Below are 24,956 nucleotides of genomic sequence, written 5' to 3'. Positions count from 1 at the left end.
AGTGTGTGTTTCCTGTCAGTCAGTGTGTGTTTCCTGTCAGTCAGTGAGTGTCAGTCAGTGTGTGTTTCCTGTCAGTCAGTGAGTGTTTCCTGTCAGTCAGTGAGTGTCTCCTGTCAGTCAGTGACTGTTTCCTGTCAGTCAGTGAGTGTTTCCTGTCAGTCAGTGAGTGTCTCCTGTCAGTCAGTGAGTGTTTCCTGTCAGTCAGTGAGTGTCTCCTGTCCGTCAGTGACTGTTTCCTGTCAGTCAGTGAGTGTTTCCTGTCAGTCAGTGAGTGTCTCCTGTCAGTCAGTGAGTGTTTCCTGTCAGTCAGTGAGTGTCTCCTGTCAGTCAGTGACTGTTTCCTGTCAGTCAGTGAGTGTTTCCTGTCAGTCAGTGACTGTTTCCTGTCAGTCAGTGAGTGTTTCCTGTCAGTCAGTGAGTGTCTCTTGTCAGTCAGTGTGTGTTTCCTGTCAGTCAGTGAGTGTCAGTCAGTGAGTGTTTCCTGTCAGTCAGCGAGTGTTTCCTGTCAGTCACTGAGTGTTTCCTGTCAGTCAGTGAGTGTTTTCTGTCAGTCAGTGTGTGTTTCCTGTCAGTCAGTGTGTGTTTCCTGTCAGTCAGTGAGTGTCAGTCAGTGTGTGTTTCCTGTCAGTCAGTGTGTGTCAGTCAGTGTGTGTTTCCTGTCAGTCAGTGAGTGTCAGTCAGTGTGTGTTTCCTGTCAGTCAGTGTGTGTCAGTCAGTGAGTGTTTCCTGTCAGTCAGTGAGTGTCAGTCAGTGTGTGTTTCCTGTCAGTCAGTGAGTGTCAGTCAGTGTGTGTTTCCTGTCAGTCAGTGAGTGTCTCCTGTCAGTCAGTGAGTGTCTCCTGTCAGTCAGTGAGTGTCTCCTGTCAGTCAGCGAGTGTTTCCTGTCAGTCAGCGAGTGTTTCCTGTCAGTCAGTGAGTGTCTCTTGTCAGTCAGTGAGTGTTTCCTGTCAGCGATTGAGTGTTTCCTGTCAGTCAGTGAGTGTTTCCTGTCAGTCAGTGAGTGTCTCCTGTCAGTCAGTGAGTGTTTCCTGTCAGTCAGTGAGTGTCTCCTGTCAGCGATTGAGTGTTTCCTGTCAGTCAGTGAGTGTTTCCTGTCAGTCAGTGAGTGTCTCCTGTCAGTCAGTGACTGTTTCCTGTCAGTCAGTGAGTGTTTCCTGTCAGTGATTGAATGTTTCATGTAAGTCAGTGAATGTTTCCTGTCAGTCAGTGTGTGTTTCCTGTTAGTCAGTGAGTGTCTCCTGTCAGTCAGTGACTGTTTCCTGTCAGTCAGTGAGTGTTTCCTGTCAGTCAGTGACTGTTTCCTGTCAGTCAGTGAGTGTTTCCTGTCAGTCAGTGAGTGTCTCCTGTCAGTCAGTGAGTGTTTCCTGTCAGCGATTGAGTGTTTCCTGTCAGTCAGTGAGTGTTTCCTGTCAGTCAGTGAGTGTCTCCTGTCAGTCAGTGAGTGTTTCCTGTCAGTCAGTGAGTGTCTCCTGTCAGTCAGTGAGTGTTTCCTGTCAGCGATTGAGTGTTTCCTGTCAGTCAGTGAGTGTTTCCTGTCAGTCAGTGAGTGTCTCCTGTCAGTCAGTGAGTGTTTCCTGTCAGCGATTGAGTGTTTCCTGTCAGTCAGTGAGTGTTTCCTGTCAGCGATTGAGTGTTTCCTGTCAGTCAGTGAGTGTTTCCTGTCAGTCAGTGAGTGTTTCCTGTCAGTCAGTGTGTGTTTCCTGTCAGTCAGCGAGTGTTTCCTGTCAGTCAGTGAGTGTTTTCTGTCAGTCAGTGTGTGTTTCCTGTCAGTCAGTGAGTGTCAGTCAGTGTGTGTTTCCTGTCAGTCAGTGTGTGTTTCCTGTCAGTCAGTGAGTGTCAGTCAGTGTGTGTTTCCTGTCAGTCAGTGAGTGTCTCCTGTCAGTCAGTGAGTGTCAGTCAGTGTGTGTTTCCTGTCAGTCAGTGTGTGTTTCCTGTCAGTCAGTGAGTGTCAGTCAGTGTGTGTTTCCTGTCAGTCAGTGAGTGTCTCCTGTCAGTCAGTGAGTGTTTCCTGTCAGTCAGCGAGTGTTTCCTGTCAGTCAGTGAGTGTCTCCTGTCAGTCAGTGAGTGTTTCCTGTCAGCGATTGAGTGTTTCCTGTCAGTCAGTGAGTGTTTCCTGTCAGCGATTGAGTGTTTCCTGTCAGTCAGTGAGTGTTTCCTGTCAGTCAGTGAGTGTTTCCTGTCAGTCAGTGTGTGTTTCCTGTCAGTCAGCGAGTGTTTCCTGTCAGTCAGTGAGTGTTTTCTGTCAGTCAGTGTGTGTTTCCTGTCAGTCAGTGAGTGTCAGTCAGTGTGTGTTTCCTGTCAGTCAGTGTGTGTTTCCTGTCAGTCAGTGAGTGTCAGTCAGTGTGTGTTTCCTGTCAGTCAGTGAGTGTTTCCTGTCAGTCAGTGAGTGTCTCCTGTCAGTCAGTGACTGTTTCCTGTCAGTCAGTGAGTGTTTCCTGTCAGTCAGTGAGTGTCTCCTGTCAGTCAGTGAGTGTTTCCTGTCAGTCAGTGAGTGTCTCCTGTCCGTCAGTGACTGTTTCCTGTCAGTCAGTGAGTGTTTCCTGTCAGTCAGTGAGTGTCTCCTGTCAGTCAGTGAGTGTTTCCTGTCAGTCAGTGAGTGTCTCCTGTCAGTCAGTGACTGTTTCCTGTCAGTCAGTGAGTGTTTCCTGTCAGTCAGTGACTGTTTCCTGTCAGTCAGTGAGTGTTTCCTGTCAGTCAGTGAGTGTCTCTTGTCAGTCAGTGAGTGTTTCCTGTCAGCGATTGAGTGTTTCCTGTCAGTCAGTGAGTGTTTCCTGTCAGTCAGTGAGTGTCTCCTGTCAGTCAGTGAGTGTTTCCTGTCAGTCAGTGAGTGTTTCCTGTCAGTCAGTGAGTGTCTCCTGTCAGCGATTGAGTGTTTCCTGTCAGTCAGTGAGTGTTTCCTGTCAGTCAGTGAGTGTCTCCTGTCAGTCAGTGACTGTTTCCTGTCAGTCAGTGAGTGTTTCCTGTCAGTGATTGAATGTTTCATGTAAGTCAGTGAATGTTTCCTGTCAGTCAGTGTGTGTTTCCTGTTAGTCAGTGAGTGTCTCCTGTCAGTCAGTGACTGTTTCCTGTCAGTCAGTGAGTGTTTCCTGTCAGTCAGTGACTGTTTCCTGTCAGTCAGTGAGTGTTTCCTGTCAGTCAGTGAGTGTCTCCTGTCAGTCAGTGAGTGTTTCCTGTCAGCGATTGAGTGTTTCCTGTCAGTCAGTGAGTGTTTCCTGTCAGTCAGTGAGTGTCTCCTGTCAGTCAGTCAGTGTTTCCTGTCAGTCAGTGAGTGTTTCCTGTCAGTCAGTGAGTGTCTCCTGTCAGTCAGTGAGTGTCTCCTGTCAGTCAGTCAGTGTTTCCTGTCAGTCAGTGAGTGTTTCCTGTCAGTCAGTGAGTGTCTCCTGTCAGTCAGTCAGTGTTTCCTGTCAGTCAGTGAGTGTTTCCTGTCAGTCAGTGAGTGTCTCCTGTCAGTCAGTGAGTGTTTCCTGTCAGCGATTGAGTGTTTCCTGTCAGTCAGTGAGTGTTTCCTGTCAGTCAGTGAGTGTCTCCTGTCAGTCAGTGAGTGTTTCCTGTCAGCGATTGAGTGTTTCCTGTCAGTCAGTGAGTGTTTCCTGTCAGCGATTGAGTGTTTCCTGTCAGTCAGTGAGTGTTTCCTGTCAGTCAGTGAGTGTTTCCTGTCAGTCAGTGTGTGTTTCCTGTCAGTCAGTGAGTGTCAGTCAGTGAGTGTTTCCTGTCAGTCAGCGAGTGTTTCCTGTCAGTCACTGAGTGTTTCCTGTCAGTCAGTGAGTGTTTTCTGTCAGTCAGTGTGTGTTTCCTGTCAGTCAGTGTGTGTTTCCTGTCAGTCAGTGAGTGTCAGTCAGTGTGTGTTTCCTGTCAGTCAGTGTGTGTCAGTCAGTGTGTGTTTCCTGTCAGTCAGTGAGTGTCAGTCAGTGTGTGTTTCCTGTCAGTCAGTGTGTGTCAGTCAGTGAGTGTTTCCTGTCAGTCAGTGAGTGTCAGTCAGTGTGTGTTTCCTGTCAGTCAGTGAGTGTCAGTCAGTGTGTGTTTCCTGTCAGTCAGTGAGTGTCTCCTGTCAGTCAGTGAGTGTCTCCTGTCAGTCAGTGAGTGTCTCCTGTCAGTCAGCGAGTGTTTCCTGTCAGTCAGCGAGTGTTTCCTGTCAGTCAGTGAGTGTCTCTTGTCAGTCAGTGAGTGTTTCCTGTCAGCGATTGAGTGTTTCCTGTCAGTCAGTGAGTGTTTCCTGTCAGTCAGTGAGTGTCTCCTGTCAGTCAGTGAGTGTTTCCTGTCAGTCAGTGAGTGTCTCCTGTCAGCGATTGAGTGTTTCCTGTCAGTCAGTGAGGGTTTTCTGTCAGTCAGTGTGTGTTTTCTGTCAGTCAGTGTGTGTCAGTCAGTGTGTGTTTCCTGTCAGTCAGTGAGTGTCAGTCAGTGTGTGTTTCCTGTCAGTCAGTGAGTGTTTCCTGTCAGTCAGTGAGTGTCTCCTGTCAGTCAGTCAGTGTTTCCTGTCAGTCAGTGAGTGTTTCCTGTCAGTCAGTGAGTGTCTCCTGTCAGTCAGTGAGTGTTTCCTGTCAGCGATTGAGTGTTTCCTGTCAGTCAGTGAGTGTTTCCTGTCAGTCAGTGAGTGTCTCCTGTCAGTCAGTGAGTGTTTCCTGTCAGCGATTGAGTGTTTCCTGTCAGTCAGTGAGTGTTTCCTGTCAGCGATTGAGTGTTTCCTGTCAGTCAGTGAGTGTTTCCTGTCAGTCAGTGAGTGTTTCCTGTCAGTCAGTGTGTGTTTCCTGTCAGTCAGCGAGTGTTTCCTGTCAGTCAGTGAGTGTTTTCTGTCAGTCAGTGTGTGTTTCCTGTCAGTCAGTGAGTGTCAGTCAGTGTGTGTTTCCTGTCAGTCAGTGTGTGTTTCCTGTCAGTCAGTGAGTGTCAGTCAGTGTGTGTTTCCTGTCAGTCAGTGAGTGTCTCCTGTCAGTCAGTGAGTGTCAGTCAGTGTGTGTTTCCTGTCAGTCAGTGTGTGTTTCCTGTCAGTCAGTGAGTGTCAGTCAGTGTGTGTTTCCTGTCAGTCAGTGAGTGTTTCCTGTCAGTCAGCGAGTGTTTCCTGTCAGTCACTGAGTGTTTCCTGTCAGTCAGTGAGTGTTTTCTGTCAGTCAGTGTGTGTTTCCTGTCAGTCAGTGAGTGTCAGTCAGTGAGTGTTTCCTGTCAGTCAGCGAGTGTTTCCTGTCAGTCAGTGAGTGTCTCCTGTCAGTCAGTCAGTGAGTGTTTCCTGTCAGTCAGCGAGTGTTTCCTGTCAGTCACTGAGTGTTTCCTGTCAGTCAGTGAGTGTTTTCTGTCAGTCAGTGTGTGTTTCCTGTCAGTCAGTGTGTGTTTCCTGTCAGTCAGTGAGTGTCAGTCAGTGTGTGTTTCCTGTCAGTCAGTGTGTGTCAGTCAGTGTGTGTTTCCTGTCAGTCAGTGAGTGTCAGTCAGTGTGTGTTTCCTGTCAGTCAGTGTGTGTCAGTCAGTGAGTGTTTCCTGTCAGTCAGTGAGTGTCAGTCAGTGTGTGTTTCCTGTCAGTCAGTGAGTGTCAGTCAGTGTGTGTTTCCTGTCAGTCAGTGAGTGTCTCCTGTCAGTCAGTGAGTGTCTCCTGTCAGTCAGTGAGTGTCTCCTGTCAGTCAGCGAGTGTTTCCTGTCAGTCAGCGAGTGTTTCCTGTCAGTCAGTGAGTGTCTCTTGTCAGTCAGTGAGTGTTTCCTGTCAGCGATTGAGTGTTTCCTGTCAGTCAGTGAGTGTTTCCTGTCAGTCAGTGAGTGTCTCCTGTCAGTCAGTGAGTGTTTCCTGTCAGTCAGTGAGTGTCTCCTGTCAGCGATTGAGTGTTTCCTGTCAGTCAGTGAGTGTTTCCTGTCAGTCAGTGAGTGTTTCCTGTCAGCGATTGAGTGTTTCCTGTCAGTCAGTGAGTGTCTCCTGTCAGTCAGTGAGTGTTTCCTGTCAGTCAGTGAGTGTCTCCTGTCAGTCAGTGAGTGTTTCCTGTCAGTCAGTGAGTGTCTCCTGTCAGCGATTGAGTGTTTCCTGTCAGTCAGTGACTGTTTCCTGTCAGTCAGTGAGTGTTTCCTGTCAGTGATTGAATGTTTCATGTAAGTCAGTGAATGTTTCCTGTCAGTCAGTGTGTGTTTCCTGTTAGTCAGTGAGTGTCTCCTGTCAGTCAGTGACTGTTTCCTGTCAGTCAGTGAGTGTTTCCTGTCAGTCAGTGACTGTTTCCTGTCAGTCAGTGAGTGTTTCCTGTCAGTCAGTGAGTGTCTCCTGTCAGTCAGTGAGTGTTTCCTGTCAGCGATTGAGTGTTTCCTGTCAGTCAGTGAGTGTTTCCTGTCAGTCAGTGAGTGTCTCCTGTCAGTCAGTGAGTGTTTCCTGTCAGTCAGTGAGTGTCTCCTGTCAGTCAGTGAGTGTTTCCTGTCAGCGATTGAGTGTTTCCTGTCAGTCAGTGAGTGTTTCCTGTCAGTCAGTGAGTGTCTCCTGTCAGTCAGTGAGTGTTTCCTGTCAGCGATTGAGTGTTTCCTGTCAGTCAGTGAGTGTTTCCTGTCAGCGATTGAGTGTTTCCTGTCAGTCAGTGAGTGTTTCCTGTCAGTCAGTGAGTGTTTCCTGTCAGTCAGTGTGTGTTTCCTGTCAGTCAGCGAGTGTTTCCTGTCAGTCAGTGAGTGTTTTCTGTCAGTCAGTGTGTGTTTCCTGTCAGTCAGTGAGTGTCAGTCAGTGTGTGTTTCCTGTCAGTCAGTGTGTGTTTCCTGTCAGTCAGTGAGTGTCAGTCAGTGTGTGTTTCCTGTCAGTCAGTGAGTGTCTCCTGTCAGTCAGTGAGTGTCAGTCAGTGTGTGTTTCCTGTCAGTCAGTGTGTGTTTCCTGTCAGTCAGTGAGTGTCAGTCAGTGTGTGTTTCCTGTCAGTCAGTGAGTGTCTCCTGTCAGTCAGTGAGTGTTTCCTGTCAGTCAGCGAGTGTTTCCTGTCAGTCACTGAGTGTTTCCTGTCAGTCAGTGAGTGTTTTCTGTCAGTCAGTGTGTGTTTCCTGTCAGTCAGTGAGTGTTTCCTGTCAGTCAGTGAGTGTCAGTCAGTGTGTGTTTCCTGTCAGTCAGTGAGTGTCAGTCAGTGTGTGTTTCCTGTCAGTCAGTGTGTGTCAGTCAGTGTGTGTTTCCTGTCAGTCAGTGAGTGTCAGTCAGTGTGTGTTTCCTGTCAGTCAGTGTGTGTCAGTCAGTGAGTGTTTCCTGTCAGTCAGTGAGTGTCAGTCAGTGTGTGTTTCCTGTCAGTCAGTGAGTGTCAGTCAGTGTGTGTTTCCTGTCAGTCAGTGAGTGTCTCCTGTCAGTCAGTGAGTGTCTCCTGTCAGTCAGTGAGTGTCTCCTGTCAGTCAGCGAGTGTTTCCTGTCAGTCAGCGAGTGTTTCCTATCAGTCAGTGAGTGTCAGTCAGTGTGTGTTTCCTGTCAGTCAGTGTGTGTTTCCTGTCAGTCAGTGAGTGTCAGTCAGTGTGTGTTTCCTGTCAGTCAGTGAGTGTCTCCTGTCAGTCAGTGAGTGTTTCCTGTCAGTCAGCGAGTGTTTCCTGTCAGTCACTGAGTGTTTCCTGTCAGTCAGTGAGTGTTTTCTGTCAGTCAGTGTGTGTTTCCTGTCAGTCAGTGAGTGTTTCCTGTCAGTCAGTGAGTGTCAGTCAGTGTGTGTTTCCTGTCAGTCAGTGAGTGTCAGTCAGTGTGTGTTTCCTGTCAGTCAGTGTGTGTCAGTCAGTGTGTGTTTCCTGTCAGTCAGTGAGTGTCAGTCAGTGTGTGTTTCCTGTCAGTCAGTGAGTGTCAGTCAGTGTGTGTTTCCTGTCAGTCAGTGAGTGTCAGTCAGTGAGTGTTTCCTGTCAGTCAGTGAGTGTCTCCTGTCAGTCAGCGAGTGTTTCCTGTCAGTCAGCGAGTGTTTCCTGTCAGTCAGTGAGTGTTTCCTGTCAGTCAGGGAGTGTTTCCTGTCAGTCAGCGAGTGTTTCCTGTCAGTCACTGAGTGTTTCCTGTCAGTCAGTGAGTGTCTCCTGTCAGTCAGTGAGTGTTTCCTGTCAGTCAGTGAGTGTCTCCTGTCAGTCAGCGAGTGTTTCCTGTCAGTCAGCGAGTGTTTCCTGTCAGTCAGTGAGTGTTTCCTGTCAGTCAGCGAGTGTTTCCTGTCAGTCAGTGAGTGTTTCCTGTCAGTCAGCGAGTGTTTCCTGTCAGTCACTGAGTGTTTCCTGTCAGTCAGTGAGTGTTACCTGTCAGTCAGCGAGTGTTTCCTGTCAGTCAGTGAGTGTTTCCTGTCAGTCAGTGAGTGTTTCCTGTCAGTCAGTGAGTGTCAGTCAGTGTGTGTTTCCTGTCAGTCAGTGTGTGTTTCCTGTCAGTCAGTGAGTGTCAGTCAGTGTGTGTTTCCTGTCAGTCAGTGAGTGTCTCCTGTCAGTCAGTGAGTGTTTCCTGTCAGTCAGCGAGTGTTTCCTGTCAGTCGGTGTGTGTTTCCTGTCAGTCAGTGAGTGTTTCCTGTCAGTCAGTGAGTGTCAGTCAGTGTGTGTTTCCTGTCAGTCAGTGAGTGTCAGTCAGTGTGTGTTTCCTGTCAGTCAGTGTGTGTCAGTCAGTGTGTGTTTCCTGTCAGTCAGTGAGTGTCAGTCAGTGTGTGTTTCCTGTCAGTCAGTGTGTGTTTCCTGTCAGTCAGTGAGTGTCAGTCAGTGTGTGTTTCCTGTCAGTCAGTGAGTGTCAGTCAGTCAGTGAGTGTTTCCTGTCAGTCAGTGAGTGTCAGTCAGTGAGTGTTTCCTGTCAGTCAGTGTGTGTTTCCTGTCAGTCAGTGAGTGTCAGTCAGTGTGTGTTTCCTGTCAGTCAGTGAGTGTCAGTCAGTCAGTGAGTGTTTCCTGTCAGTCAGTGAGTGTTTCCTGTCAGTCAGTGAGTGTCAGTCAGTGAGTGTTTCCTGTCAGTCAGTGAGTGTCAGTCAGTGTGTGTTTCCTGTCAGTCAGTGTGTGTTTCCTGTCAGTCAGTGAGTGTCAGTCAGTGTGTGTTTCCTGTCAGTCAGTGAGTGTTTCCTGTCAGTCAGTGAGTGTCAGTCAGTGTGTGTTTCCTGTCAGTCAGTGAGTGTTTCCTGTCAGTCAGTGAGTGTCAGTCAGTGTGTGTCTCCTGTCAGTCAGTGAGTGTTTCCTGTCAGTCAGTGAGTGTTTCCTGTCAGTCAGTGAGTGTCAGTCAGTGTGTGTCTCCTGTCAGTCAGTGTGTGTTTCCTGTCAGTCAGTGAGTGTTTCCTGTCAGTCAGTGAGTGTCAGTCAGTGTGTGTTTCCTGTCAGTCAGTGAGTGTCAGTCAGTGTGTGTCTCCTGTCAGTCAGTGAGTGTCAGTCAGTGTGTGTTTCCTGTCAGTCAGTGAGTGTCAGTCAGTGTGTGTTTCCTGTCAGTCAGTGAGTGTCAGTCAGTGAGGGTTTTCTGTCAGTCAGTGTGTGTTTTCTGTCAGTCAGTGTGTGTCAGTCAGTGTGTGTTTCCTGTCAGTCAGTGAGTGTCAGTCAGTGTGTGTTACCTGTCAGTCAGTGTGTGTTTCCTGTCAGTCAGTGTGTGTTTCCTGTCAGTCAGTGTGTGTTTCCTGTCAGTCAGTGTGTGTTACCTGTCAGTCAGTGTGTGTTACCTGTCAGTCAGTGAGTGTCAGTCAGTGTGTGTTTCCTGTCAGTCAGTGTGTGTTTCCTGTCAGTCAGTGTGTGTCAGTCAGTGTGTGTTTCCTGTCAGTCAGTGAGTGTCAGTCAGTGTGTGTTACCTGTCAGTCAGTGAGTGTCAGTCAGTGTGTGTTTCCTGTCAGTCAGTGAGTGTCAGTCAGTGTGTGTTACCTGTCAGTCAGTGAGTGTCAGTCATTGAGTGTCTCCTGTCAGTCAGTGAGTGTCAGTAAGTGAGTGTTACCTGTCAGTCAGTGAGTGTCAGTCAGTGTGTGTTTCCTGTCAGTCAGTGAGTGTCAGTCAGTGTGTGTTACCTGTCAGTCAGTGAGTGTCAGTCATTGAGTGTCTCCTGTCAGTCAGTGAGTGTCAGTAAGTGAGTGTTTCCTGTCAGTCAGTGAGTGTCAGTAAGTGAGTGTTTCCTGTCAGTCAGTGTGTGTTTCCTGTCAGTCAGTGAGTGTCAGTAAGTGAGTGTTTCCTGTCAGTCAGTGAGTGTTTCCTGTCAGTCAGTGAGTGTTTCCTGTCAGTCAGTGAGTGTCTCCTGTCAGTCAGTGTGTGTTTCCTGTCAGTCAGTGAGTGTCAGTCAGTGAGTGTTTCCTGTCAGTCAGTGAGTGTTTCCTGTCAGTCAGTGTGTGTTTCCTGTCAGTCATTGAGTGTCTCCTGTCAGTCAGTGAGTGTCAGTCAGTGTGTGTTTCCTGTCAGTCAGTAAGTGTTTCCTGTCAGTCATTGAGTGTCTCCTGTCAGTCAGTGAGTGTTTCCTGTCAGCGATTGAGTGTTTCCTGTCAGTCAGTGAGTGTTTCCTGTCAGCGATTGAGTGTTTCCTGTCAGTCAGTGAGTGTTTCCTGTCAGTCAGTGTGTGTTTCCTGTCAGTCAGTGAGTGTTTCCTGTCAGTCAGTGTGTGTTTCCTGTCAGTCAGTGAGTGTTTCCTGTCAGTCAGTGTGTGTTTCCTGTCAGTCAGTGAGTGTTTCCTGTCAGTCAGTGTGTGTTTCCTGTCAGTCATTGAGTGTCTCCTGTCAGTCAGTGAGTGTCAGTCAGTGTGTGTTTCCTGTCAGTCAGTGAGTGTCAGTCAGTGTGTGTTACCTGTCAGTCAGTGAGTGTTTCCTGTCAGTCAGTGAGTGTCAGTCAGTGAGTGTTTCCTGTCAGTCAGTGAGTGTTTCCTGTCAGTCAGTGAGTGTCAGTCAGTGTGTGTTACCTGTCAGTCAGTGAGTGTCAGTCATTGAGTGTCTCCTGTCAGTCAGTGAGTGTTTCCTGTCAGACAGTGTTTCGTGCTCATGAACAAGCTGTATTTTGTCTGTGTTTTACAGGACAGAGAAAAGCTCTTGAGGAAGAAGAGGCATAAACGCAACAGCAGACCTATAAAGGTGAGATCACTGCGGTGTGTTTTTCTGAATTTCCTCATAATAGTTCAAACACGCCATTAGAAGTATCTTCATAAGTCATGTGGATGTATGACATTTGACAGCTGTGGTCAGTTTTAAAGGAGTCATATGACACATCTAAAACAAATATTTTGGTTTTTTATGATGTAATGCGATGTGTAAACATGATTTAAGGTTTATAAACGCTATATTTTCCTCACACCGTTCATGTTTGTATCACCTCTTTGCTCCGCCTCTCTGAAACATGCTGATCTTTTACAAAGCTCATGGCTCTGAAAAGTGAGATGTGGTATGGTTGGCCAGTTGTTAGTGCGTAGAGATTGGTGTAATATCAGAGTGTTTTTTATGGAAATCAACCCCTCTCACTATATTCAGAACATCAGGTTCCTCTTCAATTGTACTCACAGGTGATACATGACATCAGTTAGGGTTAGATATGGAGATGCAGATAATGAAGATGATCAAGCTGATACATCAACATTGCTAGCTTGACACAAACAGGATGTAAAGGATTGGTAAGGTTTTAAAAACAAAAGTGTTATGTTAAAAAGTTAAAATCTATATCTTTCTGTTTAACCTTTTATATACAAGGTTATAAAGACTATAAACAAACACCCATATACATCATACAGAGTTAGTGTGAGAGAGAAACACGCTCACAGTACAGCAGGGAATGATAATATCATAAATAACACCAGCGCATAAAAGCCTTCTTGATCAACCGGTGTTACTTCACGACTCAACAAAGACAATAAATCCCCATTAAAAACACATTTGTTGCCTCTAGTTGGAATTTTTTTACTGATTATTAGGACTTATGTCGTCTGTTTTCACGTTGCGCGCGTGTCTGCATTTGCAGATCACAAACACACGACAAACTCTACCGGTGTTTGTCCCTAACAAAGTCTTTTACAATGAATATATGCTTACAGGCTGTGAATCTGAAGCGCCTGACATGGGAAGTTGTAATGGTTGTAATGGCCCCACTTTTTAACCAAAGCTTTCGCGCATAGCCTCTGTTAATCTCTCTCCCACGTTCGTGAAGCAATCGTCAGTGAAATGCGCTGCACAAACTTGAGCATTCAGATTTTCTGGAACAGTGTTGTAAATAAAATATAACCGTTCATTTTTGGTTGTATCATCTTTTGAAAGGGCAAACAAAGAGGTTTTTTTTCTTAATGAAACACACAGTGTCTCCACGACATGGAGATTTACAGGAACACCACCTTACTCGCGTATACATTTGGGAGGTCTTAGTCAAGTCATTGTACGAACTGATGTAGATTTGTGGGGGTGGGGTTACACGAGGTGTTTCAGTCAGGTCTGGGTGAGCAATTGCTTTTAGATAGAACTCTTTTGTTTCAAACTTTCAGTTTTGCTATTTTACGTGTCTAATACATGCATGAGCAACTTATAACACACCAAAGACACAGAACAACACGTATTTGTGCCATGTGACCCCTTTAAAGTGTTTATATATGGCCAAGAGCTGTCTGAAGAATTTTCATGAACGTAATATGAGCAAAACTACCCCAAAGAAGGAACATGAGGGTCTGTGAATAACGAGGGAGTCTGTTCCTTCTTTAATTCCATGATAAAGTTCATTTGTACCCACACATGCTCATGTGGTCCTGTATGCAGAGACACATTGTTGTAGATACTTTCTACGGGTACGATGAAGAGTCGATGGATTCGGAAACCTCCTCTGTGGCCTCTCTGCGCGTGGATCGAACTCCAGCAACACCAGATGAAGATTTAGATGAGGTGAGCTTACATGTTTGATGTGCGTGATGTTTGTTTGACTGGATTCTGTTTGAAGCGTTGATCATGTTCACGTGTTGTTCTGCAGAGGCTGGCAGCTGAGGAGTCTGAGATGCGCTTCAAGCAGTTGACTCGGGAGTATCAGGCTCTTCAGAGAGCTTACGCCATCCTGCAGGAGCATAACGGAGGCGTACTGGATGCTGAAGCGGAGGCCAAGGTTCCTGAAATTCTTCTCAAAGGCTATATATGCCGGACGTGCTGTCTGGTCCATATGAATAAAACAAACTTGACATTGTTTGTCCGTCCTGCAGCACAGTATGACGTGAAGCCGCATCTCTTTTCTTGAGCAGCTTTACATGTCATGAGTTTGTGTGTTCTCCAAATCAAGCTCTCAGAGTAGTGCTGTAGCAGTCACAAAGCAACACAATCCCATTGTGTATTGTAACAACACAATTCTGGACACACTGTTCATAAGAGCTGATTCATGTTCTCTTCTTGTAACGGATGTGTTGATGTGTCCGATTGAACTGTAGGCCCATGAGCAGCTCCAAGCAGATGTTCAGAGGTATAAAGCTAAGATTGAAGACTTGGAAAAAGAGCTTGCCGTAAAAGGACAGGTAAAAGATTTTCACAAATTGACCAACTCAAGGCTTTACACTCACATCATCATGAGATGAAATGATTCTTTCAGTGGCTGTGGTTCATACGCTTTCTCTCTCTCATAGGACTCCAAATGGGTGGAGGAGAAGCAGTTGTTCCTCAGACGTAACCAGGAGCTTCTGGACAAGGTGCGTGTGAACACTTGTCTTCATACAGGTCATGGTTTAGATGAAATAATTGGATTTCAAATCAAAACATTGTTCTCCATTAAAGAGAGTAGAAATGAGTTTGTTGAATTTTAAAACAGCATGTCATGGTGAAGAGACTGCAGCACCATTTATCCCTTAACACATGAATGACCAAGATCATCTTTGGGTAGCCCTGTACCTCTCTCATCTCAGCTCTGTTGAATTGATATTTGTGAAACATGTCCAGTTGATCTGCAGTTTCTGAGAACACAAAAGCCTTCGGGCCACTCTCCAACAACCCCACAACATTCACAGGCTCGCTTTCAACTTCAGCAGATTCTCTTCACCTTGTCCACGTTGAGATGCTGATATGATTTCAAAAGGACCTAAAAACTGATTAAGCAGGCGATGGAGCGTGAGTTGATTTCTGTTCTTTGTGGAACTTTATGTTTGATCAGGTTGAAAAGTTGCAGAATGTGAATGGAAAAGTGCACCAGGAACTTCAGGACTCAAAAGATCAAAATGAACTGCTGGAGTTTCGCATACTGGAGCTGGAGGTCAGATCTCTCTCTATCTCTCTCTCTCTCTCTCTCTCTCTCTCTCTCTCGCTCATGGTATGAAGTTTGTGACGTGATGTGTTGATGTGACAGGAGCGAGAAAGGAGATCTCCTCCGTTTACACTTCAGATTCATCCGTTCTCTGAGGGAGTGAGCGCTCTGCAGATTTACTGTATAAAGGAGGGAGTGAAGGTAAACACTAATGATGATGATGATGATGAAGTGCACTTGCTGAACTGTTCAGGGTTTCTCTTTGAAGAGTCACTCACTTCTGCTCTACTCACAGGACGTGTGTATACCAGACCTCATCAAACTGCTGGATATTCTGGGTGACAACGGGGTACGACACTGACCCATCACCACGTGTTACGTTATCATCACATATCAGAATACTGTGAACCTGAGAGTCACCATGTGTTTTCTTCTTCTATCAGAACTTAAGGAACGAGGAGCAGGTGGCCATTATTCAAGCCAGTACTGTCCTGTCTCTCGCTGAGAAGGTCTGTCATGACATATTTCATAGTCAATAAAAGTCTTTGATCACGAGCAGACGTCAGATGTTTGTCACTGTGTGTTTGTCCAGTGGATTCAGCAGATTGAAGGCACTGAAGCAGCTCTACATCAGAAGATGATGGATCTGGAGCTGGAGATGGTGAGTTCACACACACACATGTACAGTAATGAGGAGGAGATGAATGGAATGAAACAGATGTTGTGGAATCTTACAGGAGATGTTCCGTAAACAGAAGGGATATCTGGAGGAGGAGCTGGACTATAGGAAACAGGCCCTGGATCAGGCTTACATGGTAAAAACAACACCACAGACTTTTCATCCGCTCAAAAATTTCCTTCACGTCAACATTTTTTCTTATTCAGAGTTCTTACTCTCTTGTCACATTCTACTTCATTTTATAAGGCAGTGGCTTTTCAACCAGGGTGAGAGTTATGAATGATGAACTGTTCACACTGACAATATCTGAGATGACCACAGGGGCGTGTCCAGGATTTGACACATGGGGTGGGAAAGGGGGAGATGGAGCACAATGAAGGAGGCAATACTCAAACATGTAAATCTTCCTTTTCACAGTTGCCTTGTGTGTCAGGAACGGGTTGTGAGGCAGAATCCAGGCACAGGCAGTGAACTTTATTAAATTTAAACAAAAACCCACTATGGGGAAAACACAGCAAACTTAAACAAGAATTCATGCAAAAAACTTCCCTCAAGGGGGCAGGATAATAAGTCAAAATAACACGATTGGGGAAATCAGCAAACAGGAACAAGTGAATCCTCACACGAAATACGAAGGGATTTACTCACAAGGCTAGGCAAGGGTCTAGGTAAACACACACAATGAACGGAGGAGGGACAATGAATACAAAGAGGGTTTATAAAGGGAACACTAACTAGGGAATAATGACAAATGGGGGGTGACGGGCAGAACACTGATGGGGTGCTAATGGAAAAACAAGGGGGTGAGGCCAAGGCTTGCGACACCGGAGAGAAAGCATGGCAAATCAAAACAACACAATGCCATACTCCTCTCCACATAAAACACATGGGTCTGACATGATCCTGCCACAAGACTCATGGATCATGACATTTTCAGGTGGATTGTGCAGATGATTGTGCAGAGGGTTTAAATGATGATGGTAACATTAAATGATAGTAAAAGATTAAATAGTGTTTGCATAAATTGTTTGAGAAAAGGGAGAAGTCTCCCCTTAGAGGATTTTTTAACGTTCAGCAAATATTTTAGATTTCTGCATAGCCAGTTATATTCCATGTATCTGTTTTTTTCTGTTTCTTTTTCTAGACATGTAGTTTCAAAGGTCAGAAAATAAACTCTCCTGTAAATAAGCCATAAATTATGTGAGAATTGTTGACGACCGGAAATTTGCCCCGCCCATGCCCGTGTAAGGTTATCTTAATTAAGGAAATCAGATAAAGCTGTAGAGGAAGAAAAAAAAAAGGAAAAAGAATAACGGCCTTTAAAGTACGAGGATGAGAACCGGTACTGAAGTGAAGTGGAGCGTATTTCCATTGGAAACAAGTGACGCTATAAGAAAGCAGAACCTGAAGAGGTGTATAGGTGTATATATTAGATATTTTTGTGAATTGATTTCTTGAATGTTTTGAGTTGGACGTTTATCTGTTATTTTTTTGGTTGCAGTAAGCATCCTCAGTTACTTTAACTTTATCGGTGAAAATTATTTGTTGTGTTTTGAATTGTTTGCATATATATATATATCTATTGAAATCGTGCATATTGTTTAGACATTTATATATATTGTTTATTCGTTTGTTTTTTTAGAAATATAAAAATTTCTCATGATTTATTCGTCAATAATGGCTTACGAATGGTTAATTTTCTGACTGAAACATCGTACCTTTTTCTTTTTATTCATCTTGGTTGACAGGCCAAATACTGTCTGGCGCTCGAACAAGCTTTAAATAGTTGACATGCACTAGGCGTACCAAAGTCACAGAATATACTGTACATTATAAATTCTCAGCACATGTTTGGATTCATTTGTAACATTTATAAGTACTTAGTAGTTCATTGCTCACTAGTGATGGTAGGTCCCATTTATTACTGTAAAGCAGCCCTGCGTTCCATTGTGAGGGGTTCATCCCAATGACTTAAACCCTTCAAAAGGATGACCCTCTGGAGAGAGAGCTTCAAAGGGTTGAAGAGCAAACAACTGTTTCTTGAAGTGCCCTTCTGTGTCATCATCCTGTGCCCATAAGGAGGCGCCATTGCCACACACAGAATCACGGGGGTTAGTTGTACCCATCAGTTGTACCCTTCCAGAATTCCAAAGGGCCCTTTGAAGTGGCAGGTTATGTGCACTTTGGTTTGGAAAGACCCTTCAATATGGCGACCATTATGGTTTTCACTCTGACGTGGCCTTCAAAGGGTGATATATCCTGTTTGGATTTGCACCTCAGATCTGTTCGACAGTTTGTTTCAATGAACCGGTTGACAGATTATTTTAAGCCCTGTCGTGATGGTGTCGTTCACGGTGACGTAATGTGTCAAGTATATCATCCTGGCTGGCTGGGAGGAAAATACACTCAACACATTGAGAAGTTGACAAATGATTGTGTGAGAGCTTAAGGGCTTTACTTCCAGACATTGGCATGCTCAGTATCTAAGGAAAATATATCTTGTTATTTATTTACACTGTGTTCTGCAGTTATGGTTTGTGATGCTGTCCTTTAATACAGTGGTCCTCAAACTTTTTTTGGCTCAAGTACCCTTTTTATGATTTTTTCAAGCTAAGTACCCCTTGACCAGACAACAACAGTTTACTTTAAAATACAGTGAAAAAAGAGTCAAACAGTTATTATATCTAATAACTCATTTATTATTCATTTATTTTTTATGCGTCTTTGTGTAGTCCTAATTTTATATAAAAATACTTTTATCATAATTTATTGATTTTCATTATTTATTCCTAAATGTCAGTTTCTCTCACGTACCCCCTGCAGTACCCGTGGGGTTTTGAGAACCACTGCAGTCAGATCACTTCCTCCTCATGTGCTCACAGTGTAATGGTGAGACAGCGGCGACTAAATATTTAGATTGAATATTTATTTAAGATTTGAGTTGGATTTTACAAGAGGTGCACGAAACAATGATCAATTCAAGCACAAATAACAGCAGATTTCATCTTTGTGCTAATGTGGATCTTTAACAGATGTGAGGTCAAATTAAATGTGTGTGAGGCATTAACACTTACTATCGTTTTCATCACATTTACTTTCTGCAATCTAACTTGAGTTCACCAACTCACCATCTTTGTCGCCCCTAGTCTCCAAAATGTGTGTATGCATGGGTCAGAGTTTGTGTGCAGGTGCCCACATTTTTCAGTCAAGTTTGATTTTATGAATCTCATCTCTTGCGTGAGAAGTGGCGTACTCCTCTTTCAGGGCATTCACAACAGTTATAAATAAGACCACAGATAATCTGAAGCTTCTGCAACCGTTCCTGAAGACTCTTTATTGTCATCGGAAGTGAACTTTGCTTTGATTTATTTTAGATCTTTTAGGCACAATTACAATTAAAATGTTCTTACATTTGTGTTTCAGTAAAGTGAACTATTATTATTAAATGTAGGAGACAAAAGTTCAATAATGAATGTTATAATGCGTGTATTATTCAAATGTTGACTAGTACACGGACAGAACAGGACCGGAAACAGTGCTGGAAATACTGGGATGAGTTCTCGTCTCTGGTGATGATTTGTTTGGATATTTATTCATAGACGTATGTCAGCGCTCATCTTATCCACTTGTGTGTGCAACAGCAAATCCAGGAGCTGGAGGCCACGCTGTATAACGCTCTTCAGCAGGAGAAGGTGATCAAGTACGGAGATCCTCTGGATGAGCTGCAGAAGGACGAGCTACGCACGGCCGTGGAGAAACTGCGCAGACAGATGCTGAGGAAGAGCAGAGAATACGACTGTCAGATCCTACAGGAGAGGATGGAGCTTCTACATCAGGCACACCAGGTCCTCTCTCTCTCTTTATTCATTTAACATCTGCTTTTATCAAAGTGACTGCTTAGTAAAGAGAGAGCATTTATCCAATGAGTGAAGATCTTTTCTGCTGGAGAGGATGAACATGAAGAGTCATGTCTGAGTCCGCTTTATTGTGCATTCTGCCACATGTTCAGTACAGACATTCAGAAGATTGAATGAAAGTCTTGCTGCTATCTACAGCCGTAGAGGTGAACAAGTAAAAAAGAAGTGCACACAGCAGAGAGACCTTACTCTCAAACACATGTTTCATAGATATAACACTACACAGAATAAAAATATTAGTGGTGGGCCGTTAACAGTGAGACTCTTATTGCGCGATAAAAAAAATGTCGCCGTTAATCTATTCTCAAAGTTGGGTTGGGAGCTGGGTTTATACAACGCAAGCTATGATGACTTTCACCTTGATATTTTAGCGCGGATGTATACCAGCTTAACTGCACTGTACCGAGCGAGAAAGAGATTTTTCAACTTGCAAGTAGGTCTATCGCGACCTTGCATTGACTTAACATGTAAATCACTCGCACTTGACGCGCCATTTGCGTTTGGTCGGAACACAACATAACGTTACTGTGAAATTACCACATCAAACGTGACGTGCTAACGTGGATGCAGCTATGAAGCCGCCGGGTTTGCTTCAGGGAAAATTTATTTTTAAGAAGCTTCCCAATGGAAACATCGACAAGACTTATTAAGGTTGTTTGCACCTTGTGCAATGCGGAATTGGTTTACTGTAGGAGCTCTTCCAGTCTCAAGTACCACCTAAACGCAAATCATCCCTTAGCTAATGCGGAAGTAAACACAAGTTCATTTTATTGAACATAATTTAATTTTCATCACCAATTATCATAGTAGAACAGCTTTCTCAAGCAGTTTGTGATGCATTTTGGAAACAAGAGATGAGCCCCTGGTCTAATGCGCCACATGGCTTGAGAAACCCGTTCTCAAAGACTTACTTTTAGTCATTATTTGGGTAGCACACATATTCTGAATGCCTTCGGCAGAATTCAAATCAGCCATTTTAATCTAGATTAATTCCAAGATTACAGTGAGATTAATCTAAATTAAAAAAAATGATCTATGCCCACCACTAAAAAATATATAAAAAGATACAGATAATAACTTTATTAGGAATAATGTGCTTTACATTATGATGCAATTATAGGGTTCAAATCTAAATCAAATAATAACAGTTTGATGTGTCTAAACTGGACGTGACTAGTGTGATGTGACACAACATACAGCTTGTTCTGATGCGATTATCACGCCACACTGCATCCAGTTTGGACAAAATGTGAAATTCCAATGAGTTTGAATGCCTTCTATTATCTTTTATCACAATGCATCATGGCGTGTCCGGTGTAGACGCTGCATAAACACAGCCAGTGACTTGAGGTCATTAGAAGGAGTTTCTAGGTTTGGTTGCTTTATTAACAGTTATCAACAACATTAAACTAACCAATGAGAGACGGCTGACATGAGTGTCACCGCTTTTGGAAGGCACTCATTATCTGCATCTAGTTTGTATCTTTACCAGACACTGATGCTCGTGTCGCCGGGTGTAGCTGAGCTTCCATTGAAAGGAATGAGATCACGTCGACCTGCTAGCCGTGTGAATGTGATGCCATTTGAGTAGTTCAGCTTTAATATACGTGTGTGATGAACAGAAGAGAGCAGCAGATTTAACAGCATCTGAACTCTCATGAGGCTGTGAGAACAGAAGATGGTTTACTTGAGTATTATTTGTGTACTGATATATGATTTACATGTGTGTGTGTGTGTGTGTGTGTGTGTGTGCGCGTGTGTGCAGAGGATCAGAGACCTGGAGGATAAGACTGACATTCAGAGGAGACAGATAAAAGATCTGGAGGAGAAGGTACGAGCAAGCCTAATAAATGACTCAAATGTACAAAAGATGTTGTGTTGACTTTAAACAGATGAGGAAAGAGACACGTAACCAAACGTATGAATATTTCTAGTTGAAGAACAGTAAATGATCTACAGGTGAAAGAACATCCTGAGTCTCTGTCTCATTTTCTATTAACAAAAGACAAAGATGATGAGTGTTCTCTTATTATATTGAATACAATTGGATGGATTTCTCTAATAGTTCCCTGTCTTACCTTATTTCTCTTTTGTCTTCTTTCAGTTTTTATTTCTCTTTTTATTCTTCTCTCTTGCCTTTATTCTTTGGCCTTGATGTCTCTGACATCTCCCGCTGCACAGGTGAGTTCAGGTGACTTCTTTCCCTCTTCTGTGTTCATCACATTTCATCACTTACGTCTGCTTTAAAGCATTCCAAAAGTGCTCTAGGAATACCTTTGAAATGAATCTGATCCCATCAACACGTGTGTCTTCGTTTCGACAGGATTGCTGTCGCATGCACCTGCAGTTTTCCGGTTGTGGTGACTCAAGGCGGTTTTGTTTTACATGTGTGTGGAAGCGGGATGTTCAGAGGTCTGGATTCTACTGGAAACACTGCACTGGATTTGACTTCCGGATTACAGAGACACACCGATACAAGAGACCAAACATCAAACTAGAGGATTATCTCTGCCATGCAGGGAGCCGCTGAGTCTTCACTGCGACGACCACCAACCGCAAACCATCTCGCTCTGTCCGTCTGTCTGACCCTCACACACTTTGAGAAATGAAAACAGACACTCAGGGTTTATAGGTGAGGTGACGGTCGGGACCCTCGCTGCCTGAACGCAGAAACAGACGAACGCTTCTGTCTTCAACATACAGTACCATCAGTAACACACGTTACAGTCATTAACAAAACTTCAATTTCACCCAAAAATGAAACTTCTGTCATCATGTACTCATGTCAAACCCGTATGACTTTTCTTTCTTCAGCAGAAAATAAACAAAGAGATTTGAAAGAATGTTGAACTGAACCATGAAGTCAGTGGACTTCTTTGAAACATCTTCTTTTGTGTTCTGCAGAAGAAAGAAAGCCACACAGGTTTGAAATACATGTTTGGGTGATACCATGAGACCCCCATTCTCTAAAGCCACACCTCCTCCAAAACACATGACCACGCTGAAGATGACAGAAGATTGTGTGAGAGAGCAGAGCAGATCCAGAGTTTGACAGACAAATATCAAATCCTATCATTAAATCCACACCAACATGTGATGTTCTCAGAAGATATTTGTTTATGTAAAGAATTTAGACCCCGTCACTTAATGATTGTTATCAGGATGTGAACAACCTGCCTTTAACAAGCTTCATTAACAAACAACAGCATTTATTCATCTTAGTTTATGTTCCTCTCAATTCACGTACTGAAACCTTTTTCTCATCAAAGTTTATAACTGTGAATGCACAGCGAATCAACTCTTACACTTACATTGACATGAACATGAACAAAGGTGAATAAATACTTGATGATTGATCGCTGATGTATTGACAGATCTCACCCTTACTGTAAAAACTTTCGACTGAACGACCTGTTTTTAATGTTTTTATGCTCATTGGGTCTCATTCTGAACATTTTTGAAAAAATTGTTCACAAAACCATTCTGATGATGTATGTCATTTTCTGCAAGTAAAACCGTCCCATTATTGACCTCACGTGATCATCACAGGAATACAACGGGGCTTTAGCGTCACATGCCAGTAAGAATGACTTTGTGAATGATTGTGACAGAAGGTTTCATGAATCAGGCTGATGTGTAGCTGTGCTGTATATAGGGTATATATATATATATAATGTTTGTTGATATGTACATGTGTGTCTCCTCTGAGGGTTTAACATTTTTGAGGTGTATTGTGGTGACGGCTGCAGATATTTCACCCTCTCTGTATTTATTCACATATCTCTGCTGTGTGCACTTCTTTTTTACTTGTTCACCTCTACGGCTGTAGATAGCAGCAAGACTTTCACTCACTGGTTTCTACCGAACGATCTTTCTAACTTTAACCGGCTTCGTCTCGGGCTTGTACATATGTTTTGGGGCATTCTGTATACCAGGTTTGGATTCATTTCATTAAACTCTACACCTCTCCTCTGCAAATCCTTCTTCTCTTTCTTTATAGCCTTGGACATTCAGATCTCAACAGAGCCACAGTGACGATATGTTTGAAATTCGCTCCAAGATAAAACTTTGACTATAAACTTCCGATCTGGAGGGGTCCATGGGCATGCTACTCTCATTCATTGGCAGCTATGAAAACTCTTTTTGAAAGAAAATGTTCTCTGTATTTATCATTCTGAAACAAATTTTGGCTGCCACATATAAGCAGTCAAATGATGTCTTTTGTTGGCCTGTACATATGTTAGTGCGAAACGTTAGAAATTTAAAGTTCACAGAATGAGCATTTGGCAGACAATGCATTACATTTGTATCTATGGTACCATTACAATCTCTGCTTTCACACCAAGCTTCCCCAACAATGCTACGTGAATGTGGCCTTAAAAACTAAACCATGTTAGGCCAACAGAAGAACATTTCCTCAAACTTACACTTGGTTTCGTCAGGGAACAGTATGGTGCGATAAACAGAGTTCAACCAGATATATATTTAACAACTTATCAAAAATGCAACATAGATTTTATGATCAAGTTCTTTTGTCTTTGTTTCTTAAGACGAAAGCAGGGGTGTAGCCCGTCCCCAGATGTATGGACAAGACCAACCTAATGGTGGGGGGAAAGAAGGGGGTAAACGTCAGCGTCAGTATCTGTGAACGCAAACATTGAATGTGAACAGATCTTATATACTCCAAGTGTCGAATGGTGGTTGGCTAGATCTGTATGTAATGAGTGACGCAGCAGAACTTGAGCTTCACTTAGCTGATCTACTCCAGGGGCCTGTACCATGAACATTGCTGAACAAACTCTGGGTTACAGGATTAGTTTTGGGTTGCCAAAACCAAACCAACGTGATCAAGCTTGGTTGGTACCATAAAGCAGCTCCAGGAGTTTCTTTGTCAACTCAAGCTTTGATCCTGAAGCTAAGATTAGTTTGTGCGCGCGTGCACATGAATGAGTGACGTCGGGATCACTAAACCAATCGCGTTCAACATGGATAGAGGGAGTTCCGTAGGTTTCTTAGGAAATAATTATGCGCAAATATAAGTAACACAAAAATGTGTTTCAGCCACGAAGTTATACTGTTTCTGCTGTCTACGCAAGATAGAACGGTTTCAGAAACACTGCTGATTGAGTTAATGCACAAGTTGAACGACTATATATTACACACATTTACTGTAGTATACTGAAGTAAGGTAAATATTACAGTAATGTAATATGATGTGTGTTATGTGTGTATGCGCCCCAACAGTGAATGAACATATCCTGCTAACATTAGTTATCATTTAGTTTACCTTTATTAATGAGGATGAAGCACATGATGAAGTGAAACGATCTGTGTGCTGACAAAGTTAAAGAGATAAATGTACTGTACTATTCATTATGGCACAAGTGTGAATGTGAGGATTTATATTTTATGTTACTGGTGTCTCTGTTATTGTAGGACATTTCACAATTCCTTCCCCAGAAACTGAAGTGTTTACCTTCATAGGTTAAAGAAGAAATGTGAACAAAGTGTAACTTGATAACAAAAAGATTAAAATAGCAGTGTTAAAAAATATGTGATGTCACCTGTCAATTTATGGTTTTGTCTATATCTTACCGTTGCTGTTTAATAGAAAGTTTCTTCAGTGGACAAAGAAGATAAAAGTGAAACTGGAAGTGTTCCTAGATGTTCTGCACCACAGACAAGAATGTAAAAATGCAATGAAAAGAAATACATATTGTATGTAGTACAATAAAAGAATGGAATATTAATACATTTAATTCCATGTGTAAGGGAAAGCCAGCAAATGTCATCTCTAAAATCAGATTTTACCAACATAGTTACCATTACTTGATTTTATATTTGTAATATATATTAACATCCTTTTATGTTATTATTTTTATTTTATTAAACATTATTAAAAATAACTAGCCATTGTAACACGCACTATGAGTTTGTTGCCTCATTTATATGTAAATTTGCTTGCCGCTGATTGGTTAATTTTTCTCTAATCTAGATCATAGCCTGCTCCGGAGCAGGTTAGCCGTGCAGTGTAAGTTACCATGGCGATGAACACCGATTAAAGCTGAGTTACTTTCATGGTACCTAGAACCCAGGATTGGCAAAAAGTAATCCTAAACTTACCTGGCTAGCCACCTAAACCGGCTTCATTGTACAGGCCCCAGGGATCTTATTTAATAAACTAATGTGTGATGTGATCTGAGACCTGTGATCTCGCATCAAATTCAAGACTCTGCTCCTGGCCTACAAGACCACCACTGGTTCAAGTTCAAGTTCAAGTTCAAGTTGAGCTTTATTGTCATTCCACTACATGTGTGGACA

General features: G+C 43.6%; 1 protein-coding gene across 2 annotated transcripts in view; it reads left to right on the top strand.

The window, feature by feature from the left end:
• The window catches only part of jakmip2 (janus kinase and microtubule interacting protein 2), a 63,297-nt gene extending 39,222 nt beyond the window's left edge, over nt 1-24,075 (top strand). The window contains exons 8-22 of one of the 2 annotated variants that reach the window (XM_056731823.1): nt 10,868-10,924; nt 12,584-12,706; nt 12,792-12,920; nt 13,237-13,320; nt 13,429-13,491; nt 13,950-14,048; nt 14,142-14,240; nt 14,335-14,388; nt 14,483-14,548; nt 14,632-14,700; nt 14,777-14,854; nt 18,360-18,563; nt 20,401-20,466; nt 20,740-20,816; nt 21,034-24,075. In XM_056731823.1, coding sequence (XP_056587801.1) covers nt 10,868-10,924; nt 12,584-12,706; nt 12,792-12,920; nt 13,237-13,320; nt 13,429-13,491; nt 13,950-14,048; nt 14,142-14,240; nt 14,335-14,388; nt 14,483-14,548; nt 14,632-14,700; nt 14,777-14,854; nt 18,360-18,563; nt 20,401-20,466; nt 20,740-20,790 — 1,242 coding nt within the window. In that variant the 3' untranslated portion in view covers nt 20,791-20,816; nt 21,034-24,075. Of the gene's footprint in view, nt 1-10,867; nt 10,925-12,583; nt 12,707-12,791; nt 12,921-13,236; nt 13,321-13,428; nt 13,492-13,949; nt 14,049-14,141; nt 14,241-14,334; nt 14,389-14,482; nt 14,549-14,631; nt 14,701-14,776; nt 14,855-18,359; nt 18,564-20,400; nt 20,467-20,739; nt 20,817-20,958 lie in introns of both variants that reach the window. The other variant, XM_056731822.1, reaches the window with a different exon arrangement.
• The last annotated feature ends 881 nt before the right edge of the window (nt 24,076-24,956 follow it).

Source organism: Triplophysa dalaica, chromosome 19 (assembly GCF_015846415.1).
Source record: "Triplophysa dalaica isolate WHDGS20190420 chromosome 19, ASM1584641v1, whole genome shotgun sequence".
Lineage (NCBI taxonomy): Eukaryota > Metazoa > Chordata > Actinopteri > Cypriniformes > Nemacheilidae > Triplophysa > Triplophysa dalaica.
Note: the sequence above shows the minus strand (reverse complement) of the source record. Positions and strands in the feature narration are given on the sequence as shown.